General features: G+C 43.2%; 2 protein-coding genes across 9 annotated transcripts in view; one reads left to right on the top strand and one right to left on the bottom strand.

Moving 5' to 3' along the window:
• LOC108250967 (nardilysin) overlaps positions 1 to 6,097 on the top strand; it is an 11,276-nt gene extending 5,179 nt beyond the window's left edge. The window contains exons 1-12 of one of the 4 annotated variants that reach the window (XM_037974263.1): positions 153 to 352; positions 427 to 501; positions 583 to 671; positions 748 to 1,171; positions 1,277 to 1,407; positions 1,623 to 1,676; positions 2,320 to 2,365; positions 4,562 to 4,715; positions 4,856 to 4,929; positions 5,008 to 5,103; positions 5,244 to 5,982; positions 6,043 to 6,091. In XM_037974263.1, the coding sequence (XP_037830191.1) occupies positions 877 to 1,171; positions 1,277 to 1,407; positions 1,623 to 1,676; positions 2,320 to 2,365; positions 4,562 to 4,715; positions 4,856 to 4,929; positions 5,008 to 5,103; positions 5,244 to 5,982; positions 6,043 to 6,067 (1,614 nt within the window). In that variant the 5' untranslated portion in view covers positions 153 to 352; positions 427 to 501; positions 583 to 671; positions 748 to 876 and the 3' untranslated portion in view covers positions 6,068 to 6,091. Of the gene's footprint in view, positions 1 to 152; positions 353 to 426; positions 502 to 582; positions 672 to 747; positions 1,172 to 1,276; positions 1,408 to 1,622; positions 1,677 to 2,319; positions 2,366 to 4,561; positions 4,716 to 4,855; positions 4,930 to 5,007; positions 5,104 to 5,243 lie in introns of those variants that run through there. The other 3 variants (XM_017441089.3, XM_025002794.2, XM_017441091.3) reach the window with 3 other exon arrangements.
• LOC108250966 (serine/threonine-protein phosphatase 6 regulatory subunit 2-like) overlaps positions 1 to 17,637 on the bottom strand; it is a 29,009-nt gene that overhangs the window by 3,634 nt on the left and 7,738 nt on the right. For 3 of the 5 annotated variants that reach the window (XM_017441087.3, XM_017441085.3, XM_037974147.1), the window contains 15 exons: positions 16,505 to 16,631; positions 16,174 to 16,326; positions 14,700 to 14,930; positions 14,551 to 14,615; positions 14,325 to 14,440; positions 14,161 to 14,246; positions 12,463 to 12,543; positions 12,290 to 12,387; positions 12,134 to 12,191; positions 9,968 to 10,095; positions 9,751 to 9,875; positions 9,525 to 9,669; positions 9,070 to 9,152; positions 8,798 to 8,981; positions 6,376 to 6,461 (listed from right to left, as the gene is read on the bottom strand). In XM_017441087.3, coding sequence (XP_017296576.1) covers positions 6,395 to 6,461; positions 8,798 to 8,981; positions 9,070 to 9,152; positions 9,525 to 9,669; positions 9,751 to 9,875; positions 9,968 to 10,095; positions 12,134 to 12,191; positions 12,290 to 12,387; positions 12,463 to 12,543; positions 14,161 to 14,246; positions 14,325 to 14,440; positions 14,551 to 14,615; positions 14,700 to 14,930; positions 16,174 to 16,326; positions 16,505 to 16,631 — 1,747 coding nt within the window. In that variant the 3' untranslated portion in view covers positions 6,376 to 6,394. Of the gene's footprint in view, positions 1 to 2,408; positions 4,615 to 6,048; positions 6,115 to 6,375; positions 6,462 to 8,797; positions 8,982 to 9,069; positions 9,153 to 9,524; positions 9,670 to 9,750; positions 9,876 to 9,967; positions 10,096 to 12,133; positions 12,192 to 12,289; positions 12,388 to 12,462; positions 12,544 to 14,160; positions 14,247 to 14,324; positions 14,441 to 14,550; positions 14,616 to 14,699; positions 14,931 to 16,173; positions 16,327 to 16,504; positions 16,632 to 17,637 lie in introns of those variants that run through there. The other 2 variants (XM_017441088.3, XM_025002793.2) reach the window with 2 other exon arrangements.

Genomic DNA, 17,637 nt, shown 5'->3' with positions numbered 1-17,637 from the left:
TAAATCCTTTGTTTTTATTGGTCTTCAGTAATATTCTAATTTTCTGATATGATGAATTTGAGATTTTCATTTGTTGTCATTTGTAATCATCAAAATTAAACGAAATAAACATTTGAAATATATGAGTTTGTATGTAATGTATGGATATAATATACAAGTTTCACTTTTTAAATGGAATTACTGAAATCAATCTACTTTTTCATGATATTCTAATTTTATGACCAGCACCTGTATGTCCTGACTGTGATCAAAGACCTCTGTGGAGGTGTCTTCAGCAATCATCTCCATGTTGTATATGTTTGGGCTAGTCAGGAAAATAATTACTGATCAGGGCAAGGAGTTTGTGAACCAGGTGAAATTTCATCTTTTTTCTCTGTTATTGCTGCAAACTTCAGTCATGTGAAGATATCTTCCTTTTCCCTGCAGCTGAAAGACAGTATCTGTCTGTGAAACATTCAGCATGCTGTTTCAAGTGCCTACCACCCCCAGACCGATGGACAGGTAAAGCTTGGGTTTTGTTGCAAGAGTGAACACTTTACAGTCCTGTTTCATTTAAATTAAATAATTTGTGACTACTTTTAGAATGAAAGGACAAATCAAAATATGAAACGTGCTCTGAGGAAGTACGTAAATGACAGTCATGACTGGGACCTCCACCACCCTGAAAGCAGGTAATCCTATTGCCAGTTCATTTGCACTAAAGGTTTAATGTCTTGAAAAGCTAAGCATGTGCTTTTCTGTCATCAGTCTTCAACCAAATACACGTCTGCTGGAGTCTGCCGGAGGTTATGAATGCCTGCACAATGGGAGACAGCTTTGAGGTTGGAAATGCTGAGGAGGAAATTGAGAACCAACTGACTGAAATAAAACATATAAATGCCAGGGTTTGTAACTGTCAAGACAAGAGTAGATGTAACAAACCTATTATTCTATCTTGCTTATGGAGCATGGAGCACAAGCAAGACAGCAGAAGACCTTTGGGGACCAGAAACCCAAGTAGAGACTGTTGAGACTGGAGATGAGTGTTTGATTTCAGAGGACATTACCCAGCCAGCACAGAGACCTTCCATCATTGGAAACATTTCAAGCAAAGGAGTAGCCACTGTGAAGAAGGGATCTACCTCCCAGAAGGTCAATGTGTCAAGACTCAGGCCATATTATAGGTTAAAAAGTGAGTTCATTTACATGCCCCACCCCCAATCCTCAATGGGTTAGTAGTCTTTCTATTTATGTTTTTTAATAACTGATTTGATTTTGTCCTCATACATATAATCAGGTGAACAACAAACTGAGAGGAAGCTTCTCCAGGACCATGGATACTCGTCAGTGAATCTGCAGCTGGAGCACTTATATGGTTCTTCTGGAGCAAAGTGGGAAAAAGATGTGAACCCAGTTCAAGACGGTCTTGTAAGCATTGATACCTTTTTCATATATTAACCTAGGAGCCCTGAATCACAAGTATTTAAAGCCCCTCTCTCTGCACCACAATGTCCAGAATAAATGGGCTGATTTTGGTTCTCCTTACTCATGTTACTAGCCCCTTTGCTATTACCTGTAATTGTAATGTCACCAGATCAGATGATCAATTAAAATATATAATGTCTGTTTTCTGTTTTCATAAGGGAGGAGAGATACACATTTTTGATCTCGATGTGGCTCCTCTGTGTTCATTGCCTGTAAGTATTTTATTAATCCATCCGTCTCGCTATTCTTTTCATTGTCTCTTTTTCTATTGATATAATATGTATATTAATATATATTGGTACTATTAGGACCTGACCACGAAAGATGCTGCTAATCACTACCTTCTCTGTGTAATAGCATTTTTCTGTTTAAGATAAGTTTAATGCAGGCATATGTTTTGTTGTTTTTTCATTGATAATAACAAAAACATCAATTGCAGGTTCTGCTGGTAAAACAGAGAGAGGTAGTGTTTCTTGCCTCTTCACTCTGATGGTTTTGGTGATGAGGCTGAATTCATAAAAGCCTCGTTCCCAGGCTAGTTATTCATAAAGGCCTCGTTCTCAGGCTAGTTGTTCATAAAAGTCTCGTTCTCAGGCTAGTTGTTCATAAAGGCCTTGTTCTCAGGCTAGTTGTTCAGTACACATACTTTCATGTAATTTTATAACTCAACTGTGTGCAGACGCATTGCAGCCTTCATTAATTCAGGACCATGGACAGAGAAGACAGGGAGAGATCTTGAAGTATGTTTTAACTTATCAAAATGGGAACAATTATGCAATGAAATGCATATATTTAGTCACTAAATGCGATTTTCCTTTTCTTAAATTTTGCTTGTGTCCTTCTGTTTCTCTTCAGTCTTCTGGAGACGACTGTGGGATCTTCATGCTGATGGTATACCTTGGTAAATAAACTGTCTTATAGTTGTTTGATGTTTTACAGTATGCTCTCTGCATCTGCACATCAACCCCATTCACCTTTTCACAGGTATGGTGTTTTTTTTTTTTGGCTGACTACATTTTTCTCTTGTAACGTGTTTTTGAGTGTCCTGAAAAGTGCTATATAAGTTCCAATCCTTCAAACCACTACTAATTTGTGTTGTACTGATAATGTTTTAGTGGGAGATGCCAAGGATTCGACGTTGGTTGTGCCTCCAGCTAATGGAGAGGTTTTTCATTGAAGGGTACATTCACAAAGAACGTTTCAGTGTCCTTGATTTATCATTTTACAATTGTACAAGTGATCCTTTGGCTACATTCAAAGGCATGGATATCCATTTGCACAATGGACTGAAGAATCAGCCCAACTTCCTTAAGGATCCCTGGGACCTATTTTCAGGGTTCCAAGGTCCACCAGTGGGAAAATGTCATCCAGGGATAGTGAAGATGGAGAGGACAACACTAAGGTTGGTGTTTGATGGTGGAGAAGGTGAGCAGCACCAAGCTGCTGGTTCTGCATCTCTTCAACAGCCTGTCACAGGCCAAGAGGGCTCAAACATGTCTCTGCAGACTGAATACACCAGGAGTCCCAGATTCATATAGAGAAGCTGACAACTAAGAATCTTTTAATTTACATTACCTACATGCATGATGTGCTGAAAGAAAGAAACATTATTCTGAAGTGGTACAAATGTAAATTCTGATTATTTCTGTTATATTTGTGCAACCTGGGGGACAGGTGCAGATCCTGAAGGACTGACTTACTGCATGGGACTGGATAAACGAGTACGAGGCCTTATTCAGTGGATAAACGAGTACGAGGCCTTATTCAGTGGATAAACGAGCACCAGGCCTTATTCAGTGGATAAACGAGCACCAGGTCTTATTCAGTGGATAAACGAGCACCAGGTCTTATTCAGTGGATAAACGAGAACCAGGTCTTATTCAGTGGGGAGACAGAGGAGCCTGAAGTGTTACAGATGAGCCAAGCCACTCAAGAATACTGAAGAGATGACTTCTTGATTTCCTTCCACTGTCAGGAAGACATGGAAATGTTTTATAACAGTTGCGTTGATGTGATGGGGTTTCGTGAATGTAGTTCCTTTATTTCCCTGTTCATGTTTTGTTTCCATATGGTTGGAAAGTTGTGATAATGAGGGTTTTTTGCTGTTTCAGTTCTGTTCTGTTCCTGCTCCGAAGTTAACACTGCTATACATGCTTACTCCTAATTTTGAACAGCAAAACAAGTTTTAATAAAGTGACACTTGTAAAGCTAAATATTTTCTTGGAGTTTGAGTTTGATGAAAACTACATAGATGCCACAGATCATAGATACTGCAAGAAATATTTTTCTTAAAATACGTTACTCAAATAAACATTTTCCTGTGTAGAATAATCAAACGAGAGGAAAGATGAAGTAATAAATTAAGGTAAGATAAAGTCTTATACAGTCTGTGAACACATTTAGCTAATCTTGTAATTTTCTGTAGTTGCAAAAAGATATTTTCTAACAAATACAAAGAGAGCAACAAATAGAACATATAAAATGTAGCGAAGTAAGCCAGGAGGATAGATTTCTACAGTAAATCTCAAAAGATGCTTTTATTAAAATAAAGATCTTCTGTTGTCAGTTAGGGCTCCACCAGGGGGCGCACTGACACATTTTTCTACTGAATTATAATTTTCAAAGTTCATTAAGACAGTTCTTATTCATAAACAGAATTATAATGTTGTCTAGGAAAATAATTCAATTCATAGAAAGAGATATTCTAATTATTATAAATATGGTATGTTTTATAAATATATTTCATTTATATATTTGTATATATGTGTTGTATTAAATCAGCTTACAGGATATAATTTAGCAGACCTTTATAATTAAGGCTGGAAGTAATTATTTCCAGTACATTTTCCTAAATGAAGCATCAACAGCGATCTGGAAGTATTTCTTTCAGCGCAGGCGTAAAAGAGCTGATGGTACGGATCGTGCAGTGACAGTTACTTCCTGGTTGTTGTTGTTGTTACTTCCTGGTTGTTGTGTTACTTCCTGGTTGTTGTTGTGTTACTTCCTGGTTGTTGTTGTGTTACTTCCTGGTTGTTGTTGTGTTACTTCCTGGTGTTGTGTGTTGACCCTCGTCTCTGTGTCTTCCTGCTGTCCTCAGTGGTGTTCATGGGCAGTCAGAAATATCCGGCAGAGAACGGTTTTGATGCTTTCCTGAAGAAACATGGAGGAAGTGACAACGCCTCCACTGACTGTGAGAGAACCATTTTCCAGTTTGATGTGCAGAGGAAGTATTTCAGAGAGGCACTCGACAGGTGAGCTTTACCTGCAGGAAGCTAAGAGCACTGAGCTCTGCGTTTCATTGGTTTAAACTGGGTTGTATAACCAGGTTTTATTCTGTGTGAGAAGCTCTCAGGTGATGAAGACTAACAGACGGTGTGGTGTCTGTGTCCAGGTGGGCTCAGTTCTTCATCTGTCCTCTGATGATTGAGGACGCAGTGGACAGAGAGGTGGAGGCTGTGGACAGCGGTGAGTCTTCAGTCTACCAGTTTTATTGTTGACATCCTGCGAGTCCGACTTCACCTTCGCTTCCTGTCATCTCCTCAGAGTACCAGCTGGCGAGGCCGTCCGACTCCCATCGTAAGGAGATGCTGTTTGGGAATTTGGCCAAACCGGGACACCCTATGAGCAAGTTCTTCTGGGGTGAGTGGGACACACTGAGACCACACACAGCAGCTCAAACCCAATCAGCTAAGCCAGTGAATTTCCTGTCTGAATGTTGGAAAACATACTGCTGGACCTGGACCTGCAGATCAGGGTTGGTGTTTCATCTGTTCCTTCAGGTAACGCTCAGACGTTAAAGCACGAGCCCAAAGAGAAACAGATCAACACCTACAGGAGGCTGCGGGACTTCTGGAGGAGATATTACTCTGCTCACTACATGACACTCACTGTTCAGTCCAGAGGTAGGCAGCACTGTCACAGGCTCACCCGCTGCAGGCTCACCCGCTGCAGCCTCACCCATCACAGCCTCACCCACTGCAGGCTCACCCTCACCCGCTGCAGGCTCACCCTCACTCGCTGCAGCCTCACCCGCTGCAGCCTCACCCGCTGCAGGCTCATCCATCACAGGCTCACCCGCTGCAGGCTCACCCTCACCCGCTGCAGCCTCACCCGCTGCAGCCTCACCCGCTGCAGCCTCACCCACTGCAGCCTCACCCACTGCAGCCTCACCCACTGCAGGCTCACCCTCACCCGCTGCAGGCTCACCCTCACTCGCTGCAGCCTCACCCGCTGCAGGCTCACCCGCTGCAGCCTCACCCGCTGCAGCCTCATCCATCACAGCCTCACCCACTGCAGGCTCATCCATCACAGGCTCACCCGCTGCAGGCTCACCCGCTGCAGCCTCACCCGCTGCAGCCTCACCTGCTGCAGCCTCACTCGCTGCAGCCTCACCCACTGCAGCCTCACCCGCTGCAGGCTCATCCATCACAGGCTCACCCGCTGCAGGCTCACCCTCACCCGCTGCAGCCTCACCCTCATCCGCTGCAGCCTCACCCACTGCAGCCTCACCCGCTGCAGGCTCATCCATCACAGGCTCACCCACTGCAGGCTCATCCATCACACCCTCACCCGCTGCAGGCTCACCCATCATATCCAGCAGTAACTGTGGGAGAGGCGGGGAACGGGGGACACCCTGGACAGGTCGAAAGTCTGTCACAGGGACACATAGAGACAAACAACCATTCACACCTAGGGACAGTTTAAGAGTTACCAATGACCCATCTGAGCACAGGGAGAACACAGAGAAATGCTCCAGGCGACAGCTCTAAGCACTGCGCCGCCAGCACTGCTACTATAGACGTGACCATGTGCAGTCACAGATTTGTAGCGCTGGTGGAGCATGGGGCAGCTGTAATCCACATCAATATTATTTGTAACACAGATCAGATGTGGCGTCCCGTGGATACTTACTTTCTATCAGTCTGTGCGTTTACAGGTTTGTCCTCGGCTGCAGGACGATCTGACAGAGTTTCTCCAGAGGCGCCGGACTCTCCTCACTGCAGGAAACAAAGCTTACTGTTAGGTTTGCAGTTCAATCCAAATATTTAATATTATCGGCACTAACATCAGGCAGTTTAAAGCTCGCAGCTCTTCAGCTTCAGATTAGAAGTTTAGTTGCTTTGTCTTTTTTTAAAACTTTTCAGATTCGCCATGTGCTGCAGGACTAAGAATCTACATATGATGCTAATGCTGGCGTTGGATTGTATCAGTGGCGTGATGTCGATACTTGAGCTCGTTTCTACTTTTACTGCAGTTTTGCACCGGAGTAGGCAGGAAGGGGCAAGATCAAATGTAAACACTGGACGAAACAAGCAAGGCAGATAATTTTGTCGCCTTTGACTGCACAACTTTAGAGCTGACACGTGTCCATATATATATATATATATATATATATATATATGGACTTCCATAAACACAGCATGCAGCGTATGATGTCATGTCTTCTTTTGTACAGGCGAGTTGCTCCTGGGTCGCAGAATATTCACATTAAGGTGTGAACGTTGTTCCAAAACTGACAATAATTTATTAAAGAGGCAGACAGATGTTTTCTCCCCATTTAATTTCCTTATGGGATAAATAAAGTATTTTTGAATTGAATTGCGATCACAAACTGTGCATCTTTAAGAGTTTGTGTGTACCAATGTGAAGAAAAGCAGATGAGAATAATGTAATCCAGCAGTACAGACTGTCTCAGGCCTGGGAGTGACGCCACTGTCCAGTTACCAAACTTAAAGTCCTCTCAGCTGAAGCAGAAGTTTACTCAGTGGAACAGAGGAACAAAAACAGAAAACTGAACGCATCTAGTAATTTCAAATCCCGCTCCAGGCTATAATTACATCAAGGTCATAATTATGGCTTAAATATAGAGGTTCACATCGACAGCAGTTCTCTGTGTGTAGCTGCAGAGTGGACTGGTCAACCAGGGGTAATACAGGAACATGTGCAAAAAGGGCAGAAAAGATGCTCCATTTTAATTCATAATAGTTTACAAAAAAAAATAAGCACAACGATATGTTGTGAAAAGTTCCCCACAATAAAAAAATGAGTCATCCTGCTATAACAATAAGAAAAGAACTGAATTTTTCTGTTCTTGACAGCAGCCCTCCCCTTACGGAGAGCCTTGCAGCGAGGGGAATTTCCCTCTACTTTTCTTGTCATTTAAAAATAAAAAACATCCACTACGCTGGCAGTTTGTACATTTCTTCCCAGTCAGTCCCGGCTCGTCTTCCAGAGGAACGACACCCATCACTGGTTTTACAGGTGAAGTTAGAAGAATTAGCACAAAGAAATAACCTCCTGACACTATGTGTTGTTAGAGATGCGTCCCACCAACATCGCTCTGCTTTCCTCCTAACATCCTTTTATCTTTATTTTGTTGCCTGTTTTTGTTCACTGGAGCAGGAAACTGGAAATCTGCCACACTGAGACAGATGAGGGGAACCCAACTCGACAACATCTCCGACTCCGATCGTTGCTTTACAAACAGTTTTGGTTTAGGTGGCTCATGTTTGTGTATCCATTAAAGAAAAACAGTCTGCTTGTTAGGTGACACTCATTTATAATTAAACTCAATACTTATGAATAATTATAAGTCTAAATATCAAAAATAAATACTGTATAATCTGGACTATAAGGCGCTCTTAAAAGCCTTCAATTTTCTCAAAAAACGATAGAGCGCCTTATATATGTAAGAAGTCGTAATGTTTTAGTAAAACTTTGGTAAACTACAAAGCTGCAGCGCTCGCAGCATTAAGGCTCAGTTATAGTCACGGTTTGTTGCGTCACGTTCGTGGACCTGAGCGAGCGGTGGAGGCGTTCATACGTGACAGTATTCTCCAAAAAGACGGGGCTGTTTGGTTTTGCTTAATGCGCCTTATATATGACAGAAACTTGAAATGGACCATTCACTGACAGTTCGTCTTATAATATAGTGTTGTTACTTTAGCTGTATGAACTACGACTGCAGTGTGTGCCACAACAGAATAAATACTGAGTTTGTTTTGATTTGAACATATTGTTTAGCTGCACAACCTAAATGTAACTGGTGTAGTAAAGCAGTTTAATGAGTGACTTAATTTTAGAGTAATATTTGTGTTTGTAAAGCTCTAGTTTGATAGATTTACAGCCCAAAAAGATGTGTCAAAGTGTAACTTTTATAGCGTTGTTTATTGTAATAAAAACTAGAAAATATTGTGACAAACTTTAAAGTCCATCTTGTCCATCCCCGAGCTGCACTTACTGATTAGCTCTCAGTGCTTCCAAGTAGTGTCAATAAAAAACAAAAGCCTAATTTCCTTTAGCTCCACACTCTTGTACCCTACCACATACAGACCTTTTGAGGTCAGCGGTCTTGTTACTGGGGGCTGCTTCTGTGGCGTTCACTGCAGCCGGAGGAGCACCAGCATTCTTGTCATCCTCCTCGCTGTCGGACCCGCCGGAGGAGCTGCTGTCTGAGGCCACAAGTGGAGCCTTCTTGCCTTCTTCCACTACAGAAGGACCCGAAGAGGCACTGGCATCTGCAGACAGAAACAGAGGTGGACTCGGTTCTGTGAGCTCAAACCAGGAAGGAGTGCGAGGGATTTTTAGGGAGAAGCAGGTGCTCACCACTCTCCTCGTGGTTTAGTTTGGCTTGTTTCTCTGCATCGGCGCCGTCCTCAGGAGAGCTGCAACAGGGTTCTGTCTCAGTACTAAAAGGAACCAGGAAGTAAAAAAATCATATTTGTATTGTTAAAACTAATAATTATCAAATTTCCATATTTCTAAAACAAGTGGTCAATGAAAAATCAGAAATCAAATATAAATAATTCTGCATGCAAATCCAAAATCTCTGCTTTTATTTTGAAGGTGAGTGGATGTTTACATCAGACACGTGCATATATAACTGGAAGCAGCTGCAAATCCAAACAGCTGCTTTTAAAAGCAAAACAAACTCGAATTCCCCCCATCTGCTTATTATTCCTAGGAAATATCCAGGAAACCGTTGGTTCAATGTTCAACATTTTCCTAAACAAACAAGAAGTTTAACTCCTGGGAATGATGTGGAAGTTTTTTTTCCTCACCCAGTAACTGGCTGGAACTCAGAGAAGTTGGCCCAGCCTGTTTCTTGTGTTTCTGCTCCACTCCCACCCAGGTTCTCCCACCCTGTTGGCGACTGGGGTGTGACAGTCCCTTCAGAATCCCTGAAATTCGCCGTCCAGTCTGGACCTGTGGACGAAACGAAGAACAAAAGGCTGTTTACCGAGACCAAAGTTGACAGCTTAGTTGTGTTCTGGGATCAGAATTTACCTGCATCTGATGCGCTCTGCTCGGAATCTTCGTCCTCGTCGGATTCGGACCCACGATCCCGTTCCCGGTGCCCGTTTTCCATGCTGCTCCTGGAGCTTCCCTCGGAGGTTTGACAGACCCCAAACCTGAAAGAGGCGAAGGTGGGGGAGAGATGGGGGGTTAAAGGTTACGGTCTGTGGCACATGAAGACCTGCAGTCGGCACAGAATCAAGCTCACCTTGTTCTGGATTTAGCTTGTGTTGCATAGTTGATCTCCTTCTCCTCCCAAATGTCCTCTTCCTCTTCAGCATCATCAAACTGGTGTATCCTCTCTTTACAGCAAGCTTCAAAAGCCGCTGCGTTGGTCTGTGGACAAAAACAGAACAAACTTAATCTGCAGCAAACATAATCCAAGACATTGTAGTCTTTAAACCACAGGCTAAAAACTTCTGTTTTTTAGAATTGATTGATTCTGTTGACACTGAAACGTTACAACCGCTTAGAGTCTAAAGTTATGGATTACAGAAAATAAGTTGACATTTGTTGTTTCAGAAACAGTTCTGAATTTGTGTTCAAGCGATTCGACTGAATGTGGTCAGATCTGAAAGCTCTGTTCACATTTGGAGGGAAGATGTGTATCCCACGGCGTTTTTACGATCAGATGTGAATGATGTGTTTTCAGCCGTCAGCGAGCAACAACAAGGACGTACAATCAGACATCTAAGCTACATTAACACGGTTCAGAGCTACTTGAGACACTTTTTACCTAACAGACAATATAAGAGGAATAAAGAAGCATACAACCAGAGCTCCGTGCCCCTGTAACAACCCTCCACAGTAAAACTCAGCGCTCTGACGGCTTCGCTGTGAGCGTCATGTCAGCTCTGTCTTTAATGAGGTCAAGATAACGGCTGCTGTTCTGTGATGGACGGCTCAGAAGTCCCCCAGCTCTGATCAATTCAAACATTAAACCAGATAAACTCACCCACACGTCGCCCTCTCATCCACTTACAACAAAACAGATCATTTTATTATGAATCCTAATAAACACTTCAATAAAACTTTTAGCTAGAAATAAGAAAATCTTTAGATTATTCCTAAGGACTGCTATTTAATTACCCTCAACCAGCTGAGCAGACTTTAATTTTAACCCCAGGATATCTGCTCAGCTGCCAGGGTGGGGTTACCTCAGGTCAACAGGAGGGCCGACATCAGATATGATGGCTCCAGACCACCTCCGAAGGTCTCAATGCTTAATGAAAACATTTTCATTAAGCATTGAGAGAATTCAGCCCTCCTGCAATCTGACAGCCCAACACCGAGGTCGGGACAAACGTCCAGCCTCTAAAAGCTTGTCAGTACCAAGCATGACGTTTCATTAAGAAACCTGGAAGTGGAAATGGGGAGTAATCTGCTCAACAAAAAATAAATAAAAGAAAAGATGTACGAGTCAAGACAAAAGGCATATTGTTCTAGGAAGCAGGAAAGAAATGATTCTATTTTAAGGCTGTGAGAAAATGTGGTGAAACCTGTGGGACCAGGAAGTGATCCACCACTTCTTGACAACTTGTCTCAGACAGCCAATCTGCAGAGAGCGGTAACAGAATGAAATTCACTCGCTCATTTACGACGTGGTGGTCACTGTATACAGCAGACTCAATGGGGTTATGGGATGTCATAACTTCTGTCATCATCATCTGTTTCCTTAACACCGACATGAAAATTATTTACATATATCTGTGATTCACTGTTACACATCAAGTTGTTTAATAAAAGGTGCTTTTTCAGTCAGGATGCTTTCTTTGACACGCCTCCACAAAACATTAGCATCCCAGGATCTTTTCCTGCCACTGGAGTTTATTTTGAAAGGATTATGAAGTGGAAACTATGATCAGGGGGTTTTTTAGCTGCACGACTTCAGGGAAATGAACTTTAAATCACTGCAAGCCATTTTCTTTTTTAATAAAACACAAATGATAAAGCTCAGTTATCTCAGCACAACAGTCTGCTGATGTTTTTGTCTTGTGATAAATTAATTAGGCCTGCATGAGTAAAGGACGAACTAAGCATGCTGGTAGGTGGACAGGAAGGGCATTTTACAGAAGTCTTCAAAGAAATACTAAATATTTACGGACAAATTTAAGGAATCTTTTTGTACCAAAAGCCAACACAATGATGAGCGTTAATGTAGGCTAAGTTTAAAAACAGACTGCAATGAATTGTCTAGTTTTAAGGGAACTATAGTGGATGAAAATAGGTAAAATTTACAGCCTCACTATAGACTGAACAAATGGATAATTCACCATTTATAAACTGCTGTTAACTATATTAAACTGTCTGTGAGAAGCAGCACTGGACAGACTTGGCAGCTTGTTTTTTAAAGTAAAAAAAAATGAAAACTTACACTATTATCATCAGCATCTAGAATGAATTCTATGTCTGCAATTCTGTCAAATGTGGCACTGCGGAAAGAGAACAACATGTTTAAACGTCAGCCAGTGGTAAAGAATATCAAGAAAACTGCAACAGAAGAATCGTGACGCAGGAAGTTCCAACATACTTAATATTTTCATCGTGCTCGCTGAACTCCTCGTCGTGGAACCCAAACTGTTCCACAAAGTTGGCAGTCATCTGTTGGATCTGATAATCTGAGAATGCCTGCAAAGACCGAAGGCGGCAGGTTATTTTATCGATAGTTGTTACTGAGGGGATCCCCAGCTGAGGTGAAATTACCTGTTGAAGAGACAAGTCGTTGGGGAAGGGGCTCTCCATCTCATCGTCCTCGCTGGATGAGTGCATGTGGTGGGTGCTTACCTGCAGACACACAGGTGAATCAGATGCCTGGGGGGTCTTATATGTCCATCACTTTAAACTTACAAAATGAAAACCCAGCTACTGCTATTAAAATAAGAATAAATCAAACTCCAGAAAGGAAATATAATCCCTCCAGAAGGTTCTGGGATCTCCTCCCTGTGGGATGTGCTTAGAAACCCAGGAAGTACACCAATCAGAAGCCTGAACCACCTCAGCTGACTTCTTTTGATGATGAGAAGCAGCGGCTGATTATAAAAATTATATCTGGCAGAACTAAATATCGTTTCAAATGCTTGATCTTGTTCTTTCAGTCATGATCCAGAAATGAAGGCAAATCACAGGTTTTGCCTTCCAGCTCAGCTTTTATCACAGAATCAGAGGAGATGAGGCTCCGATCCATTTCCCACTCCATCCTCCCATGACTCGTGATCAGGACTCCCTGATACCTAAACTCCTCTGTTTCAGCCAAAGATACACCCCATTAACCATTTACCAGTTGAGAACAATGGTGTCAGACTCTCATCTGAAAACTACCCCAGTGCACGCTGAAGGACGCTTGAAGACACCAACAGAAGCACATCATCTCCAGAGACGAGACCCTAAGGTTCACAAGCTAAACACACTCCTCTCCACGACTGCACCCTGACATCCGGTTCATGAACACCACAAATAGGACCAAAGACGAGGGGCGGCCCAGGTAGAGTCCAAACTGAACTATGTGCCAAGGATCCAGACACAACACTCACTTTGGTTTTACAGGGACCAGATGAGTCTTAAAAGCAACCTGGCACCCCCACTCAGGATATAAAACAAATGTAGGCGGGACAGTCCACCTCCTATGACCCTCGTAGTAACCCCTCAAGGGTGAAGATCTGGTCCACTGTCACACGGCTCTTCCTAAAATCAGAGGTCCGACAGTCGGTCAGAGCTTCGCTTCCAACACCCTGAAGTAAACGTTCCTTGGGAGGCTGAGAGGTGTGACCCCCGTTTGGCCTCAAGGAGGTTCTGGTAAACCATGCCGACTCAGAAAGCAGGCTCCCTCCCAGGCTGTGCTTGGCTTGGGGGTCTGACCCGGACTGGACTGTAGATTTTGAGGATTTCCTTAATCTGGCTACAACGTCCACCTTTGAGGAAGCAAAGTCTGAGGACTCAGGAAAAGGCTAATTCATTAGCGTGGCAGAGGCAGTTAAAAAGCTTGTCGGTGTCAGAGGTGGAGGAAATTCTGAACAAAGTGGGGTAATCATGGCACCTGTGGGGTGACGGACTCGGACATTTTCTTCTGTCTGCAGATGGTAAACGCACCAAGTTCTGTAACACATCAGCAGATGCAAAGTGCTGCGTGTCCTCGATGAAGAGATGCTGCCAAACTGGCATCTCCAAAAGAGCCATTTTTGTTTATCAATTACAGACGCATATGGCTTTGATTTCTTTACATTTATTAAAGAAACATCTGACAAGAAACACCACATTTGCTGAAAATTTGGTTACGGCTGCTCTGACTCTTGCTCGCACAGCCTTGTCCTCAAAAACCGCTGAGGCTTAAAGAGGAGAGAAGACGACGGACTGAGGGAAAGTGAACCAACTACGATTCATTAAAGAAACATAAGAACATCTCACCAGCTCTACCGTGTTTCTCCTGTTAGTTTCTCTTAAAGTCTCATCCACAAAGCTCTCCCAGCGACCTCTGCAGTCCTCTGGCAGCTCTGCAACAGAGTGAACGCATACGGAAACGTTTCTTTTTGCACCTGAGCGGGTGTTAAAGTGCTGCACAGCAGTACTACCTTTAATGAGGTCTGTCATCTGGGCCTGTACTGGTCCTTTTTCAAGGTTCTGGACCACCATGTTGGCAATTCTGGTCAGATGGCCCATGTTGCCTCTCCTGGTGCCACCTTCAGCCCTGACATTTACAAATACACACTTTGAAAACCTTTAATTAAACAGGACGACAGCAAAGCAACTCCCGTCAGCACAAATATGTTTAACAGACGCATATTTAAAGATTCTTACTGTATTTTGTCATTCTCCTCCCAAGCATCAAGGATTCTTTGAACTAGATGACACTTCTGGAAAAGCTGAAGGGTAAACAGGAAATAAATAACTGCGTAGAAACGGCCGAGCAAACACTTTCAGGACATCAAGCTGCTGAAGCCACTTACATGTGCCACCAGGGCATTATGAATCGACGTTTGTGGGTCGCTGCTCGTGCCCGTCTCCTCTCCTTCTCCCCCCACCTGCACCTCAGAGTTGGAGGCTCCGGGCTTCCCGTCGTGGTTCTGAAGGCCTGGGCCGGGCTGCTCTTCTGAGGAAGGGTGGTTCAGGATAGCTGCCACGCACAGCTCCACTTGGAAGTGCAAAAAGTTATTCCAAGAGTATTTGAAGAACAGATCCTACAGAGACGGAGCCAGAGTCAGTAACATGCTGCAAGAGTGCAGCCATGTCAAAATCCAACACCACTGTGACACCACCAATTTCAGGGATACAAAACCCCTGATAGGAAATACCAGAGAAAATTCTGAAGGCGTGCATGTTGCCCACCACCTTCTATGGCAGAGTTTGAGACTAAGATCATCTTGGGATGAGATGAAATGGAGTTATAGCTTAAAATGCCAGTATGTGCAACCTCATGAGATGTCTGAGATCTGGTGTTATCTCTGAGTATGTGGTAAAGATTAATGTCAGCTACTACAGCATAAAGCCTTAACTCTGACTGAGTTAGAGCTTTTTCTGTGTTGGCTAACATCGATCAGCTGCGATGGTCATCTCGAATTAAAGTGACTCCAATAGCTAATCAGTTGTACATCCAGTGGTTACTCTCTGAAAGTTTCCTTACAATCTGTCGTGTGGTTTGTGCGCTATTTTGCGAAACAGACAGAAAGAGTTGACTCGAAAAGTTTGTGGCAAAGTTTTAAAAACAGATCTTGCTCGATCAGTTAGCTGTCAGAGGAAGAGTCTCGACGCATAAACACAAGTTTGGATTTCTATTGTTTTTAGGACATTAAAGTGGCTTTCATTCATTTCTGTAGCCTAACCCTGACCCCCAAACCGAACCCCAACCTAAACTAAATTTACCTCTAAACACTACACCTAACCCCAACATAACAGCCATCTATAGGGCTACTGGTCCTGATAAGGTAGGTGATTATACCAGAGAAGGACCTAAAAGGTAACAAAAAGCACACACACACAGTTGCCCTTTCACCTTCAGCGGCTGCCAATAAAAATATGAATTACCACATATGTAAAAGAAAACTAAGGTGTAACAGTTTCTCTTGATAAAGCAAACTCAAAACACATTTATTGCTCCTTTATAAGCAACAATGAACGTGAAATCACTTCTATGTTTTATAGTAAAATTGATCGTATATGAACCATAATTGACCTCCCGAGTGTGACTGTTATTTTACTTTGAATATCCTGCCCGTTAAACTGCAAACAAAGCTTTGTGTTTTTACAACAACCTGTTTCATGAAGCCACACGCACTGCTCTTTGGTCAAATAATGTGATGGGATTATTAGTGCCTCTCTGCCTCATGACCAAACTTGTTCTGATCTCGCGCAGCTTTTTGAAGGAACGGCCGCGATGAGAACGAGAACAGCCACGGCGTCCGTGCATGGCCGTGTTTGGCTCACCAGTAGTAGGTCCATGGTGGCAAGATTGCAGAGCTCCTGGCAGATATTGGGTACGCTGGTTTGCAACAGGGCGGCCACCAATCGGGCCACGTGAAGGCGGGCGTTCCCCAGTGGCTGCTCTAGAACGCCAACGGTCGTCAATATTGCACTTTTCTGTGAAGGGGGAATAGACCAGAATTTATACTTATACAACAAGACTCAAGTCGTAATTAAGCAAAAAAAAAAAAAAATAGTAGGAAACAATCTCTGATAGGAGACGTGGAGCACCAAAATAATTTTTCCAGCTACAATCTGTTAGCTTAGCGTCATGATTTGGCAGTGAGGATGTTACCTTGGGGGGATCCAGAAGAAGCTGCTGGAAGTCCTTTAAATGGGGCTCAATGGCATTTAAAATACTGCTGCTGACAGTGTAAGACCTTTCGTAACCCTGAGAATACAGATCCATCAACCCTTCCAACCTGACGGAGACAAGCAGACAAATAAAACCAGGTCAGGTTTGCCTGTTACTGTCAAAGAAACAGGGAAGCAGGTTCGTACCAATACAAGGTTTACTGCACCGAAGCCGTACATCAATCAGCCATAACATTATGACCACAAGCAGCTGTCAGTAGATGGGATACGCCGGACAGAAGAGAAATTGTTTTTACAGAAAGATATGTTGGAAAAAGAAAGTGTGATAAACTAAAAAACAGCAACTAAAGAGACAGGTTGGTCAAGCTGAAGCACTGTTCTGTCAAAACGTTATAAAACAACAAAAGTCTGTGCAGTGCAGACTATGCAAACGTCACAACAGCGAGTCATCGTCCTCCATCTAACTCTGTCCTCTGTCCTCTGCGTCCTCTCTAACTGCATCCATATCTGTCCTCTTTGTCTCTAACATCCTTCTGTCCCTCCTCTGGACATGCCCAAACTGTCTCAGTCTTTGTCTCCCAGTCCTTCAACCTGTGCTGGACCTCTGAGGACCTCAGTCCTGATCCTGTCCATCCTCGTCCCTCCCAAGGAGAACCTCAGCATCTTCAGCTCTGTGTTTTAGAGCGCTATAATTACGATGCAGGAGGTTACTGAGGGTCAGCATATTCCAACTAACTGCCAATAAACACTTGACTGGGCTCATTACAGCATACTCGCCCCCTAACTCCCAATATGAATGACATACGTTTATTTGAGTAAATTCAGGTTATTTCTATGAGTTTTTGGACTAATGACACAGCATACAGTACATACAAGGCATTAAAAATGTGTGTAAAAAATATACTGACAGGTGCAGCACTTAGCAAGATGATAGCCACGACTCTCTGCCATCAGTGGCCATTTCCATTTCAGAGGTTAGAACTTCGCTGGCTGTGACATCAGTCGCAGACAACGACGTATGGAGAAAGGAGAAGCAGTTCTCCTACGAGAGTCAGGTCAATGACTAACCATTGCTCAAAAATGTCCTGCTGGTGTCAAAGAACGCTTTACTAG

Source organism: Kryptolebias marmoratus, linkage group LG1 (assembly GCF_001649575.2).
Source record: "Kryptolebias marmoratus isolate JLee-2015 linkage group LG1, ASM164957v2, whole genome shotgun sequence".
Classification (NCBI taxonomy): Eukaryota; Metazoa; Chordata; class Actinopteri; order Cyprinodontiformes; family Rivulidae; genus Kryptolebias; species Kryptolebias marmoratus.
Note: the sequence above shows the minus strand (reverse complement) of the source record. Positions and strands in the feature narration are given on the sequence as shown.